The sequence below is a fragment of the Heterodontus francisci genome, chromosome 32 (assembly GCF_036365525.1).
Source record: "Heterodontus francisci isolate sHetFra1 chromosome 32, sHetFra1.hap1, whole genome shotgun sequence".
NCBI classification, from domain to species: Eukaryota; Metazoa; Chordata; class Chondrichthyes; order Heterodontiformes; family Heterodontidae; genus Heterodontus; species Heterodontus francisci.
In genome coordinates, this window is record NC_090402.1 from 17,490,552 (window position 1) to 17,510,012 (window position 19,461).

Here is a 19,461-nt window from a genome sequence, read left to right on the forward strand (position 1 = left end):
AAGATGACCCGTTTTGCTGCAATGATAACACTTTTGTGAACCTCACTTCTACCCTCAGCACCTTCCTTTCTGACTTGAGGAGGTGATCCTGGGGCATTCCCAGCTGTTCCTTCTTGTCCCCGGCTACTTGCCTTCCTTTCACTCTCCCACTTTCTATCCTTCTTGGGTTTATGGGGGTGACGGACAAAATAGGTTGGCTTATTCACAAGCTCAAAATCAGCAGCAATCTCTGCTGCTTGCCTAGCTTTCAAAACCTTGAGGTTAGCTATATGAGTTCTCACTACTGAAGGAATGGAGTTTATAACCTCTTCTAAGAGAATCAATTCTCGAAGGTTCTCATATGTAGTTTCTATCTTCAATGCCCGTATCCAACGGTCAAAATTCATTTGCTTCACCCTCTCACATTCTAAATATGCGCAGTCAATCTCCGTAAGTTCCTAAACTTCTGACGGTAAGCTTCAGGGACTAACTCATACGCAGCAAGAATAGCCTTTTTTGCCATCTCATAATCTGCAGAAGCCTCTTCAGAAAGCATGGCATAAGCTTCGTGCGCTCTGCCTACCACCCTGCCCTGAATAAGCAATGTCCAGCTTTCTTTCGGCCATTTCATCTGTTTGGCTATTTTTTTAAAAGATATGAAAAATGCCTCTACATCCCTTTCCTCAAACTTAGGAAGAGCCTGGACAAATTTAAACAACTTCTCGCTGGGTCCTGATCTAAATTCAGATTCTTCCTGACCCAAATTTTCCCTGGATTTAAGACTACCCCTTTGTCTTAGTTCCATCTCTTTTAGCCTAAATTCCCTCTCTTCTCTTTCACTCTATCTCTGAAGTTCTAATCTTCTTAATTATTTTTCTGCCTCAAGTGTTTTCATTTCGAACTGTATCCTAGCCAATACCACTGCATCACTCTCGAACCTACTACCTTAATGTCTCTCGTATTCCCTTTCTTGTTCCTGATATTGCCCTTCGTCTGTATCATCGTCATCATCTTCTACTAATTCCAGATGTTTGGCTATTATGTCAATTATCTCTGCTTTTTTGGCACCTGATTTCAATTCCAACCCCAATTTCGCTGCCAGTTCTTTTAATTTGTTCTTAGTTAAAGTTATCAAGTCTCTGCTTTTCCCAAAAACTCTGCTACAACCACTAATGCCATAACAATGGTATAGACTGTACCTTATTATACAAGAGACCTAGTTCTTTTAATTTCTTTGTAATTGGTGTTAGATTTAGATCCCAACAATAGAGTTTCCAATTGCTATGATCCCAGATGTGACAACAATTAATATGATACCAAATGCAGGACCCCAATTTAAATATGTTATCCCAGAGACGAGTAGTTACTATGACTCCAAATGCGAGCCCTCCAAATTAGTCTGTTTCTGATCCCAGACGCGAGACACTGAATTAAATGATTCAACTGCGAGCGAGCCCCCAATTAAGATGTGATTCAAATCCAGAAACCCAATAAATATGTGATTCAAATCCCATACGAGCCCCCATTAATATGTGATTCAAATCTCGAGCAAGCCCCCAATTAATATGTTATTCAAATCCCGGACGAGCCACCAATTAATATATATGATTATGATTGTGGTGGGAGAAACGCACTGTTAATTCAATTCCGTCCCTCCACAGATCACCTAACTGCCTTTTGAGGAAGAGGCTTGTATCCGTTGAGGGTTAGAAGAGTAAGAGGCGACTTGATTGGAACATATAAGATTCTGAGGGGTCTTGACAGGGTGGATGTGGAAAAGATGTTTCCGCATGTGGGAGAATCTAGAACTAGGGGTCACTGTTTAAAAATAAGGGGTCACCCATTTAAGACAGAGATGAGGAGAATTTTTTTCTCCCAGAAGGTCATGAGTCTTTGGAACTCTCTTCCTCAAAAGGCAGTGGAAGCAGTGTCTTTGAATATTTTTGAGGCAGAGGTAGATAGATTCTTGATAAACAAGGGGGTGAAAGGTTATCGGGGTTAGGCAGGAATGTGGAGTTGAGGTTACATCAGATCAGCCATGATCTCGTTGAATGGCAGAGCAGGCTTGAGGGGCCAAGTGGCCAATTCCTGCTCCTAATTCGTATGACCTCTAACCAAAAAAAGGACTCTGGTGTGTTGATAAGGTAAGCTTTTTTATTTCTTCTGTATCGTGTGATTGGTTAAAAATTTACTTTCTTTTTTTACTTTCTTTTTTTGATTTATCTATTAATTGGTTATTTGAAAAAGACCATAGCAGAGAAGTATCAGAAAGTATTTACTCATAAATTTATATAAAGTAATAAAGTAATTAACGAAGTAGAGATGGCTGGGCAGGTGATGTGCTGTAGCTGTATGATGTGGGAGCTGGCTGATCCCATTGTGAACGGCAGGGACCACATCTGCAGCAAGTGTTGGTTGCTGGAAGAACTCCGGCTCAGAGTTGATGATCTGGAATCTGAGCTTCAAACACTGCGGCACATCTGGGAGGGGGAGAGTTACCTGGACGTTTTGTTTCAGGAGGCAGTCACACCTGGTAGATTAAGTAATTCAAATTCAGTTAGTGATCAGGGACAACAGGGTGTGATTGCAAGTGAGGCAGGTAGGGGGATCCTGAGTTCAGGAGTGGAGGAGCCTCAGCCTTTGACCTTATCCAACAGGTACGAGATACTTGCTCCCTGTGTGGATCAGGAAAAGGGCTGCGGGGAGGATGAGCCAACTGACCATGGCACCATGGTGCAGAAGGCCATTCAAGAGGGGGGAGCAAAAAGACAAGTGGTAGTTATAGGGGATTCTATAATTAGGGGATAGATAGTATCCTTTGCAAGCCGGATCGGGAGTCCCGCATGGTGTGTTGCCTGCCCGGTGCCAGGGTGCAGGATATCTCCGGCCGGCTTGAAAGGATATTGGAGCGGGAGGGGGAGGATCCAGTTGTTGTGGTCCACGTTGGGACTAACAACATAGGCAAGGCTAGGATGGAGGACCTGTTTGGGGATTATAAAGCAGTAGGAACGAAATTAAGGAACAGGTCCTCGAGGGTCATAATCTCCTGATTACTGCCCGAGCCACGTGCAAATTGGCTTAGGAATAAGAATATTAGGGAAGTAAACACGTGGCTAAGGGAGTGGTGTGGGAAAGAGGGGTTCCATTTCATGGGGCATTGGCATCAGTTTTGGAACCGGGGGGATCTGTACCGATGGGACGGTCTCCACCTGAACCGATCTGGAACCAGTGTTCTAGCGAAACGGATAAATAGGGTGGTCTCTAGGACTTTAAACTAGTGAGTCGGGGGGAAGGGAAAGGGAAAACGACAGGGAGTATGATGGTAAATAAAAAGGTAAGCAGCAGGTTAACATGTGTGCAGGAGGGTTTAAGTTCAAGGCAGACTATGAAAGAAGCAGAAAGGAAGAATAACTCAGGAGTTATTATTAGGGATGTTGGAAATCATGAGGGTAAGAAAGCTAGCATAAAGGCACTTTACCTGAATGCTCGTAGCATTCGTAACAAGGTTGATGAGTTAACGGCACAGATCATCGCGAATGAATATGATTTGGTAGCCATTACGGAGACATTGTTACAGGTTGGTCACGACTGGGAGTTAAATATCCAGGGGTACCAGACTATTCGGAAGGACAGACAGGAAGGTAAGGGAGGTGGTGTAGCTCTGATATTCAAGGACGACATCAGGGCGGTGCTGAGAGATGATATAGGTTCTATGGAAAATGAGGTTGAATCCATTTGGGTGGAAATTAGAAACTCTAAGAAGAAAAAGTCATTGATAGGCGTAGTCTATAGGCCACCAAATAATAACATCACATTGGGGCGGGCAATAAACAAAGAAATAACTAATGCCTGTAAAAATGGTACGGCAATTATCATGGGGGATTTTAATCTACATGTAGATTGGTCGAACCAGCTCAGTCAGGGTAGCCTTGAGGAGGAGTTCGTTGAGTGTATCCGTGATAGTTTTCTTGAACAGTATGTAATGGAACCGACGAGGGAGCAAGCTATCCTAGATCTAGTCCTGTGTAATGAGACAGGAATAATTAATGACCTCATAGTTAGGGATCCTCTTGGAAGGAGTGATCACAGTATGGTTGAATTTAGAATACAGATGGAGAGTGTGAAGATAAAATCCAATACCAGGGTCCTGCGCTTGAACAAGGGGGACTACAATAGAATGAGGGAGGACTTGGCTGAAGTAGACTGGAAACAAAGATTTTATGGTGAGATAGTTGACGAGCAGTGGAGGACTTTCAAAGCAATTTTTCAAAGTGCTCAGCAAAAGTATATTCCAGTGAAAAGGAAGGACTGGAAGAAAAGGGGTAATCTGCCATGGGTGTCTAAGGAAATAAGGGAGGCTATCAAATTGAAAGAGAAGGCATACAAAGTGGCCAAAAACAGCATGAAACTAGAAGATTGTAAAAACTTTAAAGGTCAACAGAAAGCCACAAAAAGAGCTATAAAGAAAAGTAAGATAGAACATGAGAAAAACTAGCACAGAATATAAAGACAGATAGCAAAAGTTTCTATAAATATATAAAACGAAAAAGAGTGGCTAAAGTAAACGTTGGTCCTTTCGAGGATGAGAAGGGGAATTTAGTTATGGGATATGATGAAATGGCCGAGGCTTTGAACAGGTATTTTGTATCGGTCTTCACAATGGAGGACATTAATAACATGCCAGTAATTGACAAAGAGACGAACGTAGGTGAGGACCTGGAAACAATCATTATTACGGAAGAGGTAGTGTTGGGCAAGCTAATGGAGTTAAGGATTGATAAGTCTCCTGGCCCTGTTGGAATGCATCCCAGGGTACTAAAAGAGATGGCGGGAGAAATAGCAGGTGCACTGGCGGTAATTTTCTAAAATTCGCTGGACTCTGGGGTAGTCCCAGCAGATTGGAAAACAGCAGATGTGACGCCACTGTTTAAAAAGGGAGGTAGACAAAAGATGGGGAATTATAGCTTAACCTCTGTAGTGGGGAAGATGCTTGAGTCTATTATCAAGGAAGAAGTAGCAGGGCATCTCGATAGAAATTGTCCCGTTGGGCAGTCGCAGCATGGGTTCATGAAGGGCAGGTCATGCTTGACAAATCTTTTGGAATTCTATGATGACGTTACGAGCAAGGTGGACAATGGGGACCCAGTGGATGTGGTGTACCTAGATTTCCAAAAGGCCTTCGACAAGGTGCCGCCCAAGAGGCTGCTGCATAAGATAAGGATGCATGGCGTTAGGGGTAAAGTATTAGCATGGATAGAGGATTGGTTGGCTAACAGGAAGCAGAGAGTGGGGATAAATGAGTGCTATTCTGGTTGGCAATCAGTCACTAGTGGTGTGCCTCAGGGATCGGTGTTGGGACCGCAATTATTTACAATTTATATAGATGATTTGGAGTTGGGGACCACGTGTAGGGTGTCAAAGTTTGCAGATGACTGTGAAACTTTGCAGAGGAACATAGATACATTGAGTGAGTGGGCAAAGGTCTGGCAGATGGAATACAATGTTAATAAATGTGAAGTCATTCATTTCGGTAGGAGTAACAGTAAAAAGGATTATTACTTGAATGGTAAAAAGTTGCAGCATGCTGCTATGCAGAGGGACCTGGGTGTCCTTGTGCATGAATTGCAGAAGGTTGGTCTGTAGGTACAGCAAGTAATTAGGAAGGCAAATGGAATTTTGTCCTTCATTGCTAAAGGGATTGAGTTTAAAAGCAGAGAGGTTATGTTGCAGCTGTATAAGGTACTGGTGAGGCCGCACCTGGAGTACTGTGTGCAGTTTTGGTCTCCTTACTTGAGAAAGGATGTACTGGCACTGGAGAGGGTGCAGAGGAGGTTCACTACGTTGATTCCGGAGTTGAGGGGGTTGCCTTATGAGGAGAGACTGAGTAGATTGGGATTATATTCATTGGAATTCAGAAGAATGAGGGGGGATCTTATAGAAACATATAAAATTATGAAGGGAATGGATAAGATACAAGTAGAGAGGATGTTTCCACTGGCAGGTGAAGCTAGGACAAGAGGGAATAGCCTCAAGATTAGAGGGAGCAGATTTAGGACTGAATTAAGAAGGAACTTCTTCACCCAGAGGGTTGTTAATCTATGGAATTCCTTGCCCAGTGAAGTAGTTGACGCTTCTTCAGTAAACGTTTTTAAAGCTAAGGTAGATATCTTTTTGAACAATAAAGGAATTAAGGGATACGGTGAGAGCGTGGGTAAGTGGATCTGAGTCCACGAAAAGATCAGCCATGATCTTATTGAATGGCGGAGCAGGCTCGAGGGGCCGGACGGCCTACTCCTGCTCCTAGATCTTATGATCTCCTGACCTCCTGTTCCACTATGTATGCTGATAATATATTTCCATAATTTTATTACGATCATACTTTAACAAGGTTGCATTTCCTATAACCCTTCGATATTGTTACTATCCCGTTACGACCCATTAACTTTAAAAAAAGAAAAAGTCAAATTCCTAGCTTTTATTGAAAGAATTATACCACAAAATTTCACATTTTAAACAAAAACTTTACTGTACATGATTTAAACAAAGCAAAACACTACTAACTTAACACTACAACTTGAGACATTTATATTTTAAACTTAAAATTCTATAGAACACTCCTGTATGACATTTACTTCCATCCCCAAGAATTTCTCTAAACATTACAGGATTTTGGTGGTTTGTTCACTTCTCCTGGGACCAATCCAAAGTGTACCACAGCTCTTAGGAATTCACTTCGATTTCCTTGATTTTTCAGCTGTCTTCTGAGGTTTTCAGATTTCCTGGGAATTCTCCCTTGAACTTCAGCTAGGCAAATCCACCAGTTCACCTTCAACAACCCGCAAATCTGGATTTGCCTGCTTGAGCATGGGCCTTTTCAAAAGCCAATTTGCTTTTCCAAAAGCCATCTGACTTACCGTGTCTCACAAACAGATCAAAAAGCACCTCTGACCCATCTCCCCTGTAACATCTGTTGTCATAACCATGTGGTATGTATGGAATGTTCCAGCTAGCAATTTAAACTAGTTACCTCCAATTTTAAATCTTCTCTTTGTTCTGGGAAATTATATGAATAATTTAAACGCTTGATGATAGCAGGGGCAGACACACCATCTGCACACTTCCCATTAAGACCTTACGAAATAAACATGGACTACCCTTTGATTTGTAACCACTCCATATTTGTTTGTCAGCTTCTCAAACTGGGTGTTTTCAGTTCTCATGCTGTAAAAAAAAAATTTAATTCCCAAATTAAAAGTTACCTCTAAAATATTAATACAAACCATGAACCAGGTGATTGTGAAAATATTGTTCACTTAAACTTGTATCCCAACATCCTCTGTTCCTGTGCCTGGCAGATGCTGTTTGGCAAAAAATTGGATTTGTAAATCAAAAATATTTCTAAAAAGCTCAGATGTATTAATAATAATATTATTACTGTTCTATGTAAATTATACTGATTTTCTTTTCAGATACGGTTTGTGGAAAATAGAAGCTTTGTATAAAAATGATTTCTCAACATCTACTTCAACCCAGTTTGAGATCAAAGAATATGGTAGATCAATACTTAATATTCTCATACCAGCATGAGCTAACAAGTATGAATTCTTCTTATTATTTTTGGATTGTGAAAAGCTTCAGCTTTAAGTTGCTTTTGCACTAAAGGACTGCTTTAAGATGAAAACAAATTGTAGCAATTCACATGTAAACATCTCTATGCATGCTGTTACAACCAAGGCGAGAGGAGTGCACTTTCTCTAGTTCTATTTCTCCAGAGGTCACAACGTCTATTTAAATGTTTACCCAGTTATCGATATGGCCAATCATATACTCTATTTTTATTTCAGAATAAAATCCACCAACCAGGTTTCTTTACTAAACAACAAAATTTTCAATTTATTATAAAACAAGACTTTATTCTGACATAAAAATAGAGTATGGTTAAGTCTTGTTTTATAATAAATTGAAAATGTTGTTTAGTAAATAAGACTTAACCAGTAAAGAAGCAAAGCATTAACACACAGATTGAAATATGAAAGTTCCTTTTTTGATTAGGCCAACACCCACACACACACATACACCAGTTAAAGAAAAAAATAAAGACATTTTCTCTGCAGAGATCACTTTACAGAAAAAAAAAAACAAAAAAATACTTTGGCCAAATACTTGTTAATTTTTGAAGGAAAAGGAGAAGATATGGAATGATATCAGTTGCTCCTTTATTCTGGTGCCCCAAATACGTGTAGATGGCTTTCACTGGGATTTTTTTTGGAGCAGTTCTCTTCAGGCGATGTCGAGGATTAGTCTGGGCGGCTTTCCAGGAGAAATGCAGCATCAGGGGTTTCTGCTATCACACTGGATTCACAGGGTTTGTCAGAGAGATAGAGAAAGGATGAGCCGGTGCTTCTCTCAGCAGACTACTCATAAAAATGTCCAAAACGAAATCAACTCTTGACCACAATAAATCTTGACACGTCACTTCTCTGTAAACAACTCCCCTAGTCACTAAGGCTCCTGTTATTTACTTAGCTTAAGACATCCAGTAAAGGTTTGTTTTTAATTAAAAACTCAAGTCCTTCCAGTGACCTGTTAAAAAAAACAAAGTCCAGCACCTATGAAATTGCTTCAGTCCTCCAAATGAATCCATTTCCACAATTTTTAAATATGCGTCCTCAAAATTTTTTTTTAAATGGAAGCACTTTCATAACAATTCATGATATCAAACCATGACCTTTGATAATTGCAGTTTAATAAAGAGGGGTATCATAGAATCACAAAATGGTTACTGCACAGAAATGGGTTTTGCTGGCAATTAGAAAATATTCCGTGTTCATGTGACAGGGACTGCTTGACTGAAAAAGTAAGGCACTCTGTTTTACTGAATTATACAGTTCAATTTTATGGGCACCGTAGGGATGGGAATGGAAGCAGGGGGAGTGGAGCCCATAAACTTGTGTGGGAAGGCAGGGAGATGGAGGTTCGTCGCCTTCCCAACCCCTTCAAATTTAGTCCAGGCGGGGAAAGCTGGGTACAGCCTTGAGTGGCCAATTAATGGCCACTTAAGGGCCTCTTCCCACTATGGCTGGTATTTTACCAGCGGCAGGAGGGTGCCTCCACCTCATGAGAAAGCCTCCCAGTAACTCCATGTGGGCTTGGGGGCATCCCTCCTCCATGGGTAATCTGTGGCCCACGGAGGGCTCCTAGTGGCAAAAGCCACCCCTGTGGCATCACCTACCCCCTGCTCTCAGTAACCCACACACTCCCCCCCTCGTCGGGGCCTGCCTGGTTGCCCTGGCAAGCCCACCCCCACTTACCTTCAGTCTAGGCTCCATGGCTGCTCTTCTTCAAGTGACTGTTGCAGTTTCAGCAGTAGCTATGGTGCTGCGGGGACTACTGAGCTGCCAGCCCTCTGATTGGCCAGCAGCTCTTGGAGGCGGGATCTCCATCCTGAAAATGATGGGGTCCCCAGTGCCAGGCAGTTAATTTGCCCAAGCACCGTGAAGCAGGGGGTCCTTCAAACGGCCAAGGTGGGGTTCTCCTTGCCTTTTGGGCCCAGCATGGGAAGCCCATCGGCTGCATAAAATCCAGCCCATAATCTCATTGCTATTAGGAAAAAATATCCTGCTCCTGTCAGATGATGTAATGCATTATGGAAAATCTTAACAGTGGTAAGACACAAGATCCTAATAATAGATAAGACGAGAAGAGAAAAAACTGAACAGAGAATGCACACTAATGGGTAAACTCAACCAGTCATTTTTTTTAAATCAGACACAAGACCAAACTATTTATTCTGTTTTAGTGTAGTGAGTATGGTTTATTTATTACCTAATTTCAAAATAATAACTTCAACCAGTGCAAAGATAATGGTAATTACAAATTGCGTCTTTAGGGATTTTGTATTCAGTACATCAGGTGAGCTTCACCTGTATGTTTTAAAATTGATTGTAGAACTCTGTAATGCAGTGACAAGGCTCATTTAGGGTATATTCCTAATACTCTAAGAAAAACTGTATATGAGCTAATACACTTCAATGTTGGTGCAAAACACAGCTGGAGTGATGCTCTTAATTCATCATCTCAACTTCTCTTACCACTTCCATTACTTTACCCTAGTTTGATACAGAGAAGGAAGAGAGGAAAGAAAAAGTTAAAAAAAAAACTTTTTTTTTAAAAGAATAAAATACTGTAGATGCTGGAAATCTGAAGCAAAAACAGAAAATGCTGGAAATACTCAGTAGGTCTGGCAGCATCTGTGGAGAGAGAAACAGAGTTAACGTTTTGGGTCGATGATCCTTCATCAGGGTTCTGACCAAGGGTCACCAACCTGAAACTTTAACTCTGTTTCTCTCTGACGAAGGGTCACCAACCTGAAACATTGACAACGTTTCTCTCTCTACAGATGCTGCCAGACCTGCTGAGTATTTCTAGCATTTTCTGTTTTAAATTTTAAAAAATCTCCAACAATAGTTAAAATCTGCAGGAATGAAATTTTATAATTGCAAAAGTTAATTGTCAGTGCCAGAGAGGTTGTTTGGCAGTAATTTAAACTTATCATGCCATTAAAAATTCACTTAAACTGTAGTGGACAAAACCCTAACATTTTCTAGCATGTTTAGTGGGTATCTGGTAGGTACTGCAACGTCATGCCATTCATGTCCAAGTCTCTCAGCAAGATTCTCAAGTAGCGAAGCTTCTGGAGGAGCAGAGCAACTTGGACAGCAACTTCCTGAATACCACATTTAACTGTGCATGTATGGTCACTGTGTGTTGCTGTCTAATTTACTCTTTAATAATGGCGAGCACTGATAGCCTCACACTATTTTTACTGCAAAATCTACTGAAAATAAGTACTTCATGTTGAGTAGGACAGTGAGTAAAAAGAAAATTAAGGAAACCAATAAGTGTTTGATTGTGTGTGAGTAATAGTTAAGCTAATTAGTTATTCGTTCTTATTTTAAATTGGATTCCACCATTTAACAGACTGAGGGAAACTGTATATTTGTCACCAGTTTTAACAAAATTAGAACAGTTCTTAATTCTAATTAATGTTAATCTGCTAAATTGCAAATCATACTCACAACATCAAAGAATACTTAAAGCAACAATCTAAACATCAAATCGAATGACCCAAGTGGCTAGAGATGTGAACAAGCCAGCGGAAAGTGAAGTCTTCTCAATTAGACAGTTGGGAGCTGAAGACTTATGTAAACTGGCTAGAACATTATTTGATGGCAAACTGTTGATATCTTTTCAGTGTTACCAACCTTTCAGATCTCCATCAAGCCAGAAAAACATTACATTTCCTTTAAAGAATTTGAAAGATTTACAGTAACTATAACAGCAAGGTATTTATTCTGTCTTTTATAATGACATTGAGTTGTATTTTTAACCTTTATGTAAACCAATCAATGGTTTAAAGTGGTTACAAAACTTCAACATAATCAAAAGGTCTGGAGATTGAGATTGGTTCATAGGAAAGACATCTGTTTCATATAATACATGTACAATGGTGCTTGTTTAGTCATTTTGTAAAAATGGATTTGAATTGGTTCTTGTGGCTGCACTGTGTGAGTTCAAAGCTATTAACATTGGGACTGATTCAGTGAGATTATCAGTTTGTTGTGATCTGGTAATACAAAGGTGATTTTTAAAATCCTTTTATGAACATTAAAAATGCCAAATTGTGATAAAATCAAACAAGGGAAGATGGCACCATATTGATTATGAGGATGCTACAAAGTTATTTTCTGTAGTGTAACGATTAAAGTAGTAATGCGTTCCTGTGAAATAGGAGTTCTGTTTCTAGAAATGTGGTTGACTACATTATAATCACAATTAAGGCTTTTGATAAGGTCCCGCATGGGAGATTGGTTTGGTTAAGAAGGGAAAAGCCCATGGGATCCAGAGCAATTTGGCAAAATTGGCTTAGTGGCAGGAGGCAGAGGGTGATGTTCGAGGGTTGTTTTTGCATTGGAAGTCTGTGACCAGGGTGTACCGCAGGGATCGGTGCTGGGACCCTTGCTGTTTGTAGTGTACATTATTGATTCAGATGTGAATATAGGAAGTATGATCAGTAAGTTTGCAGATGACACGAAAATTGGCGGTGTCGTAAATAGTGAGGAGGAAAGCCTTAGATTGCATGACGATATAGATGGGCTGGTAAGACGGGCAGAGCAATGGCAAATGGAATTTAATCCTGAGAAGTGTGAGCTGATGCATTTTGGGAGGACTAACAAGGCAAGGGAATAAACAATGGATGGTAGGACCCTAGGAAGTACAGAGGGACCTTGGTGTACTTGTCCATAGATCACTGAAGGCAGCAGCACTGGTAGATAAGGTGGATAGGAAGGCATATGGCATACTTGCCTTTATTAGCTGAGGAATAGAATATAAGAGCAGGGAGGTTATGACGGAGCTGTACAAAACACTAGTTAGGCCACAGCTGGAGTACTGTGTACAGTTCTGGTCGCCACATTATAGGAAGGATGTGATTGCACCAGAGAGGGTGCAGAGGAAATTCACCAGATGTTGCCTGGGCTGGAGCATTTCAGTTATGAAGAGAGACTGGATAGGCTAGGGTTGTTTTCCTTGGAGCAGAGAAGGCTGAGGGGGGACTCATTGAGGTATACAAAATTATGAGGGGCATTGATAGGTTAGATAGGAAGAAACTTTTTCCATTAGCGGAAGTGTCAATAAGCAGAGGGCATAGATTTAGGGTAAGAGGCAGGAGGTTTAGAGGGGATTTGAGGAAATATTTTTCACCCAGAGGGTGGTTGGAATCTGGAACACACTGCCTGAAAGGGTGGTAGAGGCAGGAACCCTCACAACATTTACAAAGTATTTAGATGAGATAGGATTTGAATAGATAGGTGCTTGATGGCCAGCACAGAAATGATGGGCCGAAGGGCCTGTTTCTGTGCTGTATAACTTTATGACTCTGACTAAGATACAGTTTTATCAGACCAAAAACAAAGGCCTTTATTTTAATTGTGTGCCGTGCTCTATGGCGGCGCGTTTTCAACTCAGGGGCCTTCCAACATGGAAGTGCCGCCAAGGAGCCCCTGCGATATTACGCGCGGGGGCTCATTTAAGTTGGAAGGGGGGGGGGTTTCCCCCGATGACGTGTCTCCAGCAACGGCGTCCAGTGCCACCGCGCAGGCGGCGGTGCCATCTTCAAAGGGCTTTAAGCCCTTACGATTAATTTCCATATTTAAAGGTACCTAAGTACAATTTTTTACTAAGATGTAATGAAGATGTGGAGGCCCTTCCTCAAACCCACAATGGTCATTTCATTACCCGAAATGACCAATAATTGGCTTTTTCAAATACCGATTTTTCCCCCCGCACCTTCAATCTTTTGCCCTTCAGCTCCTTCCCACCATTCCTACATCCAGTCAAAATTGTTTTCCCCGCTCCTCTCCACCCTTCCTGCCATCAAAATTTTGTTCCTGATCCCTCCCCACCAGGTTCTTGCCTCGGAACTGTGTACACAGTTCCGAAGGCATGTGGAGCATGAATGCGGCCGTAAAATCGGCGACGGCCATCACCTGCACTTAAGTTCATCTACATATTATTAATGTTAATTTAAGTATAGAGATGAAGGGCCTGCCGCCAGGAGGCGAGGAGGGGGTGTGCTCCACTGAAGTCCCCCCCTGCCGTCGGTAATATGTGGGCCTTTCTCGACGTCACGGGTTGAGGCGGCCTCTCCCCGCAGAATTTTACCGGCCCCACACCACGAGCCACATGTCAAGGGGCCAGTAAAATTCAGCCCAAATATTTTATAGGAAGGTATTGGGTATTCTGTTTATTTGATATAAAACAATTATTTTTGTAAGTTTTTTTTTGTAATACCAGAAAACACTGACAGGTGATGTTACTGTGTTATTACAGGGATTCTCAACCTTTTTGCTTCTGAGGCCCCCTCACTGTGTTATAAAATTTCCACAGACCCCCCCCCCCCCCCCACCCCCATAACACAACAGAAGTATTTTTTTCTGTATAAAAATTAGTTATACAATTAAACATATCCTTATTATTATTCTTTTACTTATGTAATGTGAAACTTGTTGCTGGTGCTGAGCTCCAATTTTATCAATGCGTGGCAGCATCTTTTGCAAGCATACACACGTGTCATGGTCATTGTACCTCCAGGCTCAGTACTTTGTTTTCATTGACATCATTGATGAAAATCCAGCTTGTACTAAATAGGACCAACACTTTCAGTGCTGCAGAAAAAGCAGTGCTGTATCCAGTTGCACCATAGCACGATCCTGCTTCATGTAGTATACACACAAATGCACCTTCCAGCAGTGGTCACTAGATGACAATCAGGAGTGGGAATCCTGGTTGACTTTATTTTACACTTCCAACAGATGATGGAGGCGCACGTATTGTGGTTCAACTCAGGATCACTAACTAAGCACAGCCCAGAGATCTAACCAGGACACTCTTGTGCTAGTATCACCTTGGGTTAGTGCATTTACCCAGTGATTCCCAAGTGGATTTGTGGAACAATAGACTATTTGCAATATATGTACATGTATTGCACAACACACATAGCCAATGTAGGCAACATGTATAACAGGATGTATTGCCAAGCATTACTTTGGTTATACGGTCACAACACATCAGCTTTGATTTTTGTTGCAAAAATTATGTAAAAAATATATACCTAGCTTACACACACACACACACACACAGCCATCTGCAAAAGCAAACTAATTCAAAGGCATTTGTATAGATTTCCCATCAAATCAGAAACTCCTATTACCACATCTGGCATTATTTGTCCCAGTAGTTATGCCGTGTCTTTCTCCCCAACATATAATTCACATGTAGTCAACAGAGTTTAATGAAAACGCCTCAATACTAATTCAGCAAAAGCTACTTGTGTCAATTGCTCAGGCAGCAGGAAAGAGAAAACCCAATGTGAAAAATGAAATGAGGGATTGTTTAATTTTGGAAAAGAACAAAAAAAGGAAATAAAAAAAGTATATATATTATAAAACTGGAGCCAGGAGCGGGGGAAATAAGAACTAAAACCAGTAGCATAATGGTTATGTTACTGGACTAGCAATCCAGAGACCTCTTCTGATAGGTCAGGTCTAGAGGCCACTATGGCAGCTTGGAAACTTAAACTCAATTAATTAAATAAATCTGGAATAAAAAGTTAGTATCAGTAATGGTGACCATGAAATGACCAGATTGTTGTAAATAAATATCTGGTTCATTAATGTCCTTTAGGGGTTTTGTGTTTGAATATTAAAAACAAATGGAACAATTTTGCTGAGAATATTTTTGGTGATTGGTGAAATATTACTGAGGGAAATTTAGCAGTTTAGTAAGTTTAAGAAAAAAGACATTTCCTGTAGTCGGGGAGAAACAAAATCACGGTGCAGACAATTCTTGGACTCGTAGATTGGACTTTCCATTTACAAATGAAACCTTCTCACGGACCCCCAGTTGAGAATCCCTGTGTTATTGCAGTATAGCAGGAGGTATGTCATAATTTTCTAGTTCATGTACAGTTTTATTTTATTACTGTTGTACCGACTGTACCATGAAAGTCAATTCAATTTTGTCACAATGTAACTGTGTCTCTTTTAGATTAAATGTATGTGAGTGCAGCACACACCATTTTATTAAGGTGGAAATAAGCATGGTTAAGATTTTTTTTTTGAGAACAGCATTACTTCACTCCACAATTAACCTAATAAATTTTCACAATTTTACAGCTATTTTTATAAAAAAGCAATGGAATCAGCATATGTCTTTGTTCGTTTTGGAATTCTTGAAAAAAATGGTAAGAAGCAACTAATGCCACATGCAGCACAAAACATTCTGGTAAGAAAAAACAAACTATGATGAACATTTAACTTACTCTTGCCACCGTTTTTGATTTCTAGGCACAAAAGCCTCAGCTTTGAAATGCTCATGTAGCCTTTGTAAACTTGGATGCTATAGACAATCTTCAGTGATTGGACTATAATACAGGAACCTGAGAATGGTTCCTTACATTTAGCTCTGCAATGCAGACTGACCATAAAGAAAGTGCAGAACAGAGAGAGGCACTTTGGTCAGTCAGACATGCAAAGTAATAAGAAAGACGAAGGGAGAGACACATAAATTGGCTGTTATAAATTGCCCCTAGTGTAGGTAGGTGGTAGGGCATATGGGATTACTGTAGGGTTAGTATAGGTGGGTGGTTGTTGGTCGGCACGGACTCGGTGGGCCGAAGGGCCTGTTTCAGTGCTGTATCTCTAAATAAAAAAAAATAAAGACTCTGAAAGTCCAAGATCACAACAACAAAGAAACAAAGAGTGAGAGACATATATTGCACTACTTATTACACTGATTAGTTGAAAATTATCCACAAAGGGAAGAATCAATTACATATATTTATTTTAACTTATGTCGACTCCTGAAGGAAAAGCCACTGGCTTGTAGCATGCTGTCCTCCTGGCTTCAGCAGAAAACATTGCACTAAACAATATAGAAACATAGAAAATTTACAGCACAGTAGGAGGTCATTTGGCCCATCGATAAAGGAATGAATTAAGCTACATATGTTATATAATAAATATATCTATATATCTTATTAAAATTCTTATGCTTACATGCACTTCCTGTCTACAAAATTTTCCATATGGTCACTCTTTGAACTATTGCCATTATAAATTCCTATGGCCCCATTCATAATGGAAACTCCTCAAATAAATCTGTTATGTTATAATTGCATCCTTTCCCCAATGATGGCACTGTATCATCTGAGTTTGCGCCTTCCAGCTCCCCAGCCTGCACTGTTTCAATCAACACTGCTTCTCTGCTTTCTAAATTGTCCTAAGGTTTGCAATTTAACTATAAATAATAATGTAAAATGAAAGTATTATGTAAAAGTAAGGACAGAATGTATGAATTTGAACTGGGGTTTGAATTATGGTTCTGCACCCTGGTTCAATTATGGCTGTTGTCAAGTCTGCTTCCCATCAAGACTGCACTTGGTTTAGATTCCGGTGTGCAATGCTATGGGAGAGTGATTAGTAATATATTAAAAGTGTTGCTTATAGTGCACACTTCCCGTCCACATTAACCTATGCCACGATCTTTCAGTCATTGTTTATGTTAACATTTTATAGTGGTAAAGCTATATCAACAATTGTTTGTCAGACTGTAGTGGAAAGTTTCACATTAGGTGGTCCTGTTGCACTTTCCTGTTTGTGTTGCCTGGGTCCACTGTCTTTACTAACCACAGAAGCCTCTGTCTCCATCAACTCTTCTTTAGGCCCCTTCTATCTTTCTTTCAGCTCTGCCACCGTGTTTAGACCCCATTCCACCTTCTTTAGCATGTCCTGGCCCTGCTGCTTTCTCCTTTTTGCCTTGCCATGTAGGGAAGTTTAGGTTGCAAATGGAAGGAATCATCCAGTAAGGTCAACAGGGCAACTTTTGGTTGTTTAGTGCTGGATTTCAAGGGAAAAGGGCAACAGCAGAAGGCAGCATGAAGGAGGTGGAGCTCCTCACATCTTGTCTCATGCTCTTGCCTTTCGCCCATGCTGAATGCAGTCTTAGGGCCAGGTCACCCACTCGCACACTCTAGTCCAACATTCCATCTCATCCCCCTCTCCCTTGAATGCTTTTGTTCTCCTCCCACCTTGTATTCTCCTGTCCCCTGCACCTCACTACCACTCTCACTTTCTTGTCTATCCCTTTGTCCCTATCATTTTCCGAAACTAAACCATTAATCTTCCACACAATAATATCACCAACATAGATGAATGTGCATTAACTGAACAGTTATTCCTATTTGACATCACTGGTCTGCAATCTGCAATCATGATCTACAATGTCACTCAGTGAGACATTGCATTATGACAATTTAGGACAATAAAAGCTTAGTTTTCTTTGAACGTTTGATATGGTATTAGATTATAAAATCAGTGATCTTTGGTTCCTTATCAGATGTTAAATGGAATAACCACTGTAGAGTTCAATGCTAAAGCTGCAACTGAAGTAATACATCGATACAGTATTGAAGATCTTAGTGGAGATCTTTTGTACATTGGAGTGACAGTTCAAGATTCCTCAGGTACAAGATAAGTCATCACTAAAGAACTGAAAATTACTTATGTCTATTTATGTACCACATAAAGGCTGAGTAGAACAAACTGCTGGGAGGTCCTTGAGAGTAGTCTGGACTGTTTCTCAGTATGAGAAGCGGCTGCCTTCTTGACCTGTGAGGTACCTTAAGCAAAAGCTTGCATTCTACCACTCCATGGAATAGCGTTTTGGAGCTCTGTCATCCTGCTTCTTTAGTTGCCTAATTTCTTTTTTTAGGTGCCAACAAAGCATTGTAGCTCACTGCTCTGAGACATGTGCCCATTGCTTCTTTTGCAGTGTCAAGCACCACTAAATACATTGGTTACATTCTCAGCTTGTTTATGCTTCATCCGCTAGCATAGCTGAGGTCATAAACTTGTATGAAGAATCAGAAACCCTGATCTAGAAATTGGATCAAGATGCAACCATTTTACAGGAGTAAAATAGGCACCTGAGGGTTCAATGTGATGAGTCGAGTGCAGAGCTCTTGTGGGAAATGCAGGCTTGCTGATGAAAGTGAACTTTTGCAGTGAGAAATACTGGATGGAAGCCTGAATTGCAACATAGAGGAGAGAAGAATTTCAAACTAGTTATGTATCAATATATTAATATCCTACTATGTAATTTTAGGGTACCCATGCCCGAAAGGTACTTTCATAACTAAAACTAGACTTTGAACAGAATTCTACTGGTCAAAAAGGGGATGTTTTGACAGAAAGTTGGTGATTGCCACTGTGTTACTTAATAATTAAATTAGAATGTTAAAAATAACTTTTTTAACACTGACTGAGAAAGCGGGTGGTTGTATTAAAAGTGTGAAACTGCACTGTACATCGAAACCTTGAATTTCTGCATTTGACTCTGGATAATTCACATAAGACTGAATACCTACATTCTCAGTATCTTCTTCAACATGTCAAAGACTGAACTTACTCACTCGTGCTTTCCAATAACAAGAAGTTGGGAACAAGGGACACCAGAAAACAGAATGAAGATTTACATGCTTTTGCTGAAGGCACTTTATGACCAAGAAAATAGACGTTTTCCAAAACTGCTTTTTTAACCAGTAAAAATCAATTTAGAGGCACTAGTGATGTTAAATCCGTCTCTAAAAGACCTTTTCTTGAATAAAAAGTGATCCAGCTCCATTATGCAATGTTGAAAGATGTCACTGTATTCACTACTTAACAAATGGTGGGAGTTCTATGAGTGCAGAACTCTAGAGTTTCAAAATCTTGTCTTCAATTAAAAATGATCCATTTCTATGATGAGAAGTCAAAAACTTTCCTGACTTAACACCATTGTGGAAGCACCATCTCCACAAGTTGGTTCCTAGGGCAATTAGGAATAGGCCATAAATGTGGCTTTAACAGTGTTGCCCACATCCTG

At 40.5% G+C, this 19,461-nt stretch overlaps 1 protein-coding gene across 2 annotated transcripts in view; it reads left to right on the forward strand.

Moving 5' to 3' along the window:
• c5 (complement component 5) overlaps positions 1-19,461 on the forward strand; it is a 141,806-nt gene that overhangs the window by 11,502 nt on the left and 110,843 nt on the right. For both annotated transcript variants that reach the window (XR_010968995.1, XM_068012360.1), the window contains exons 6-9: positions 7,449-7,531; positions 11,234-11,324; positions 15,714-15,822; positions 17,935-18,061. Coding sequence is in view for 1 of the 2 variants with exons in the window: in XM_068012360.1 (XP_067868461.1) it covers positions 7,449-7,531; positions 11,234-11,324; positions 15,714-15,822; positions 17,935-18,061 (410 nt within the window). In the remaining variant the exon portion in view is untranslated. The remainder of the gene's footprint in view (positions 1-7,448; positions 7,532-11,233; positions 11,325-15,713; positions 15,823-17,934; positions 18,062-19,461) is intronic.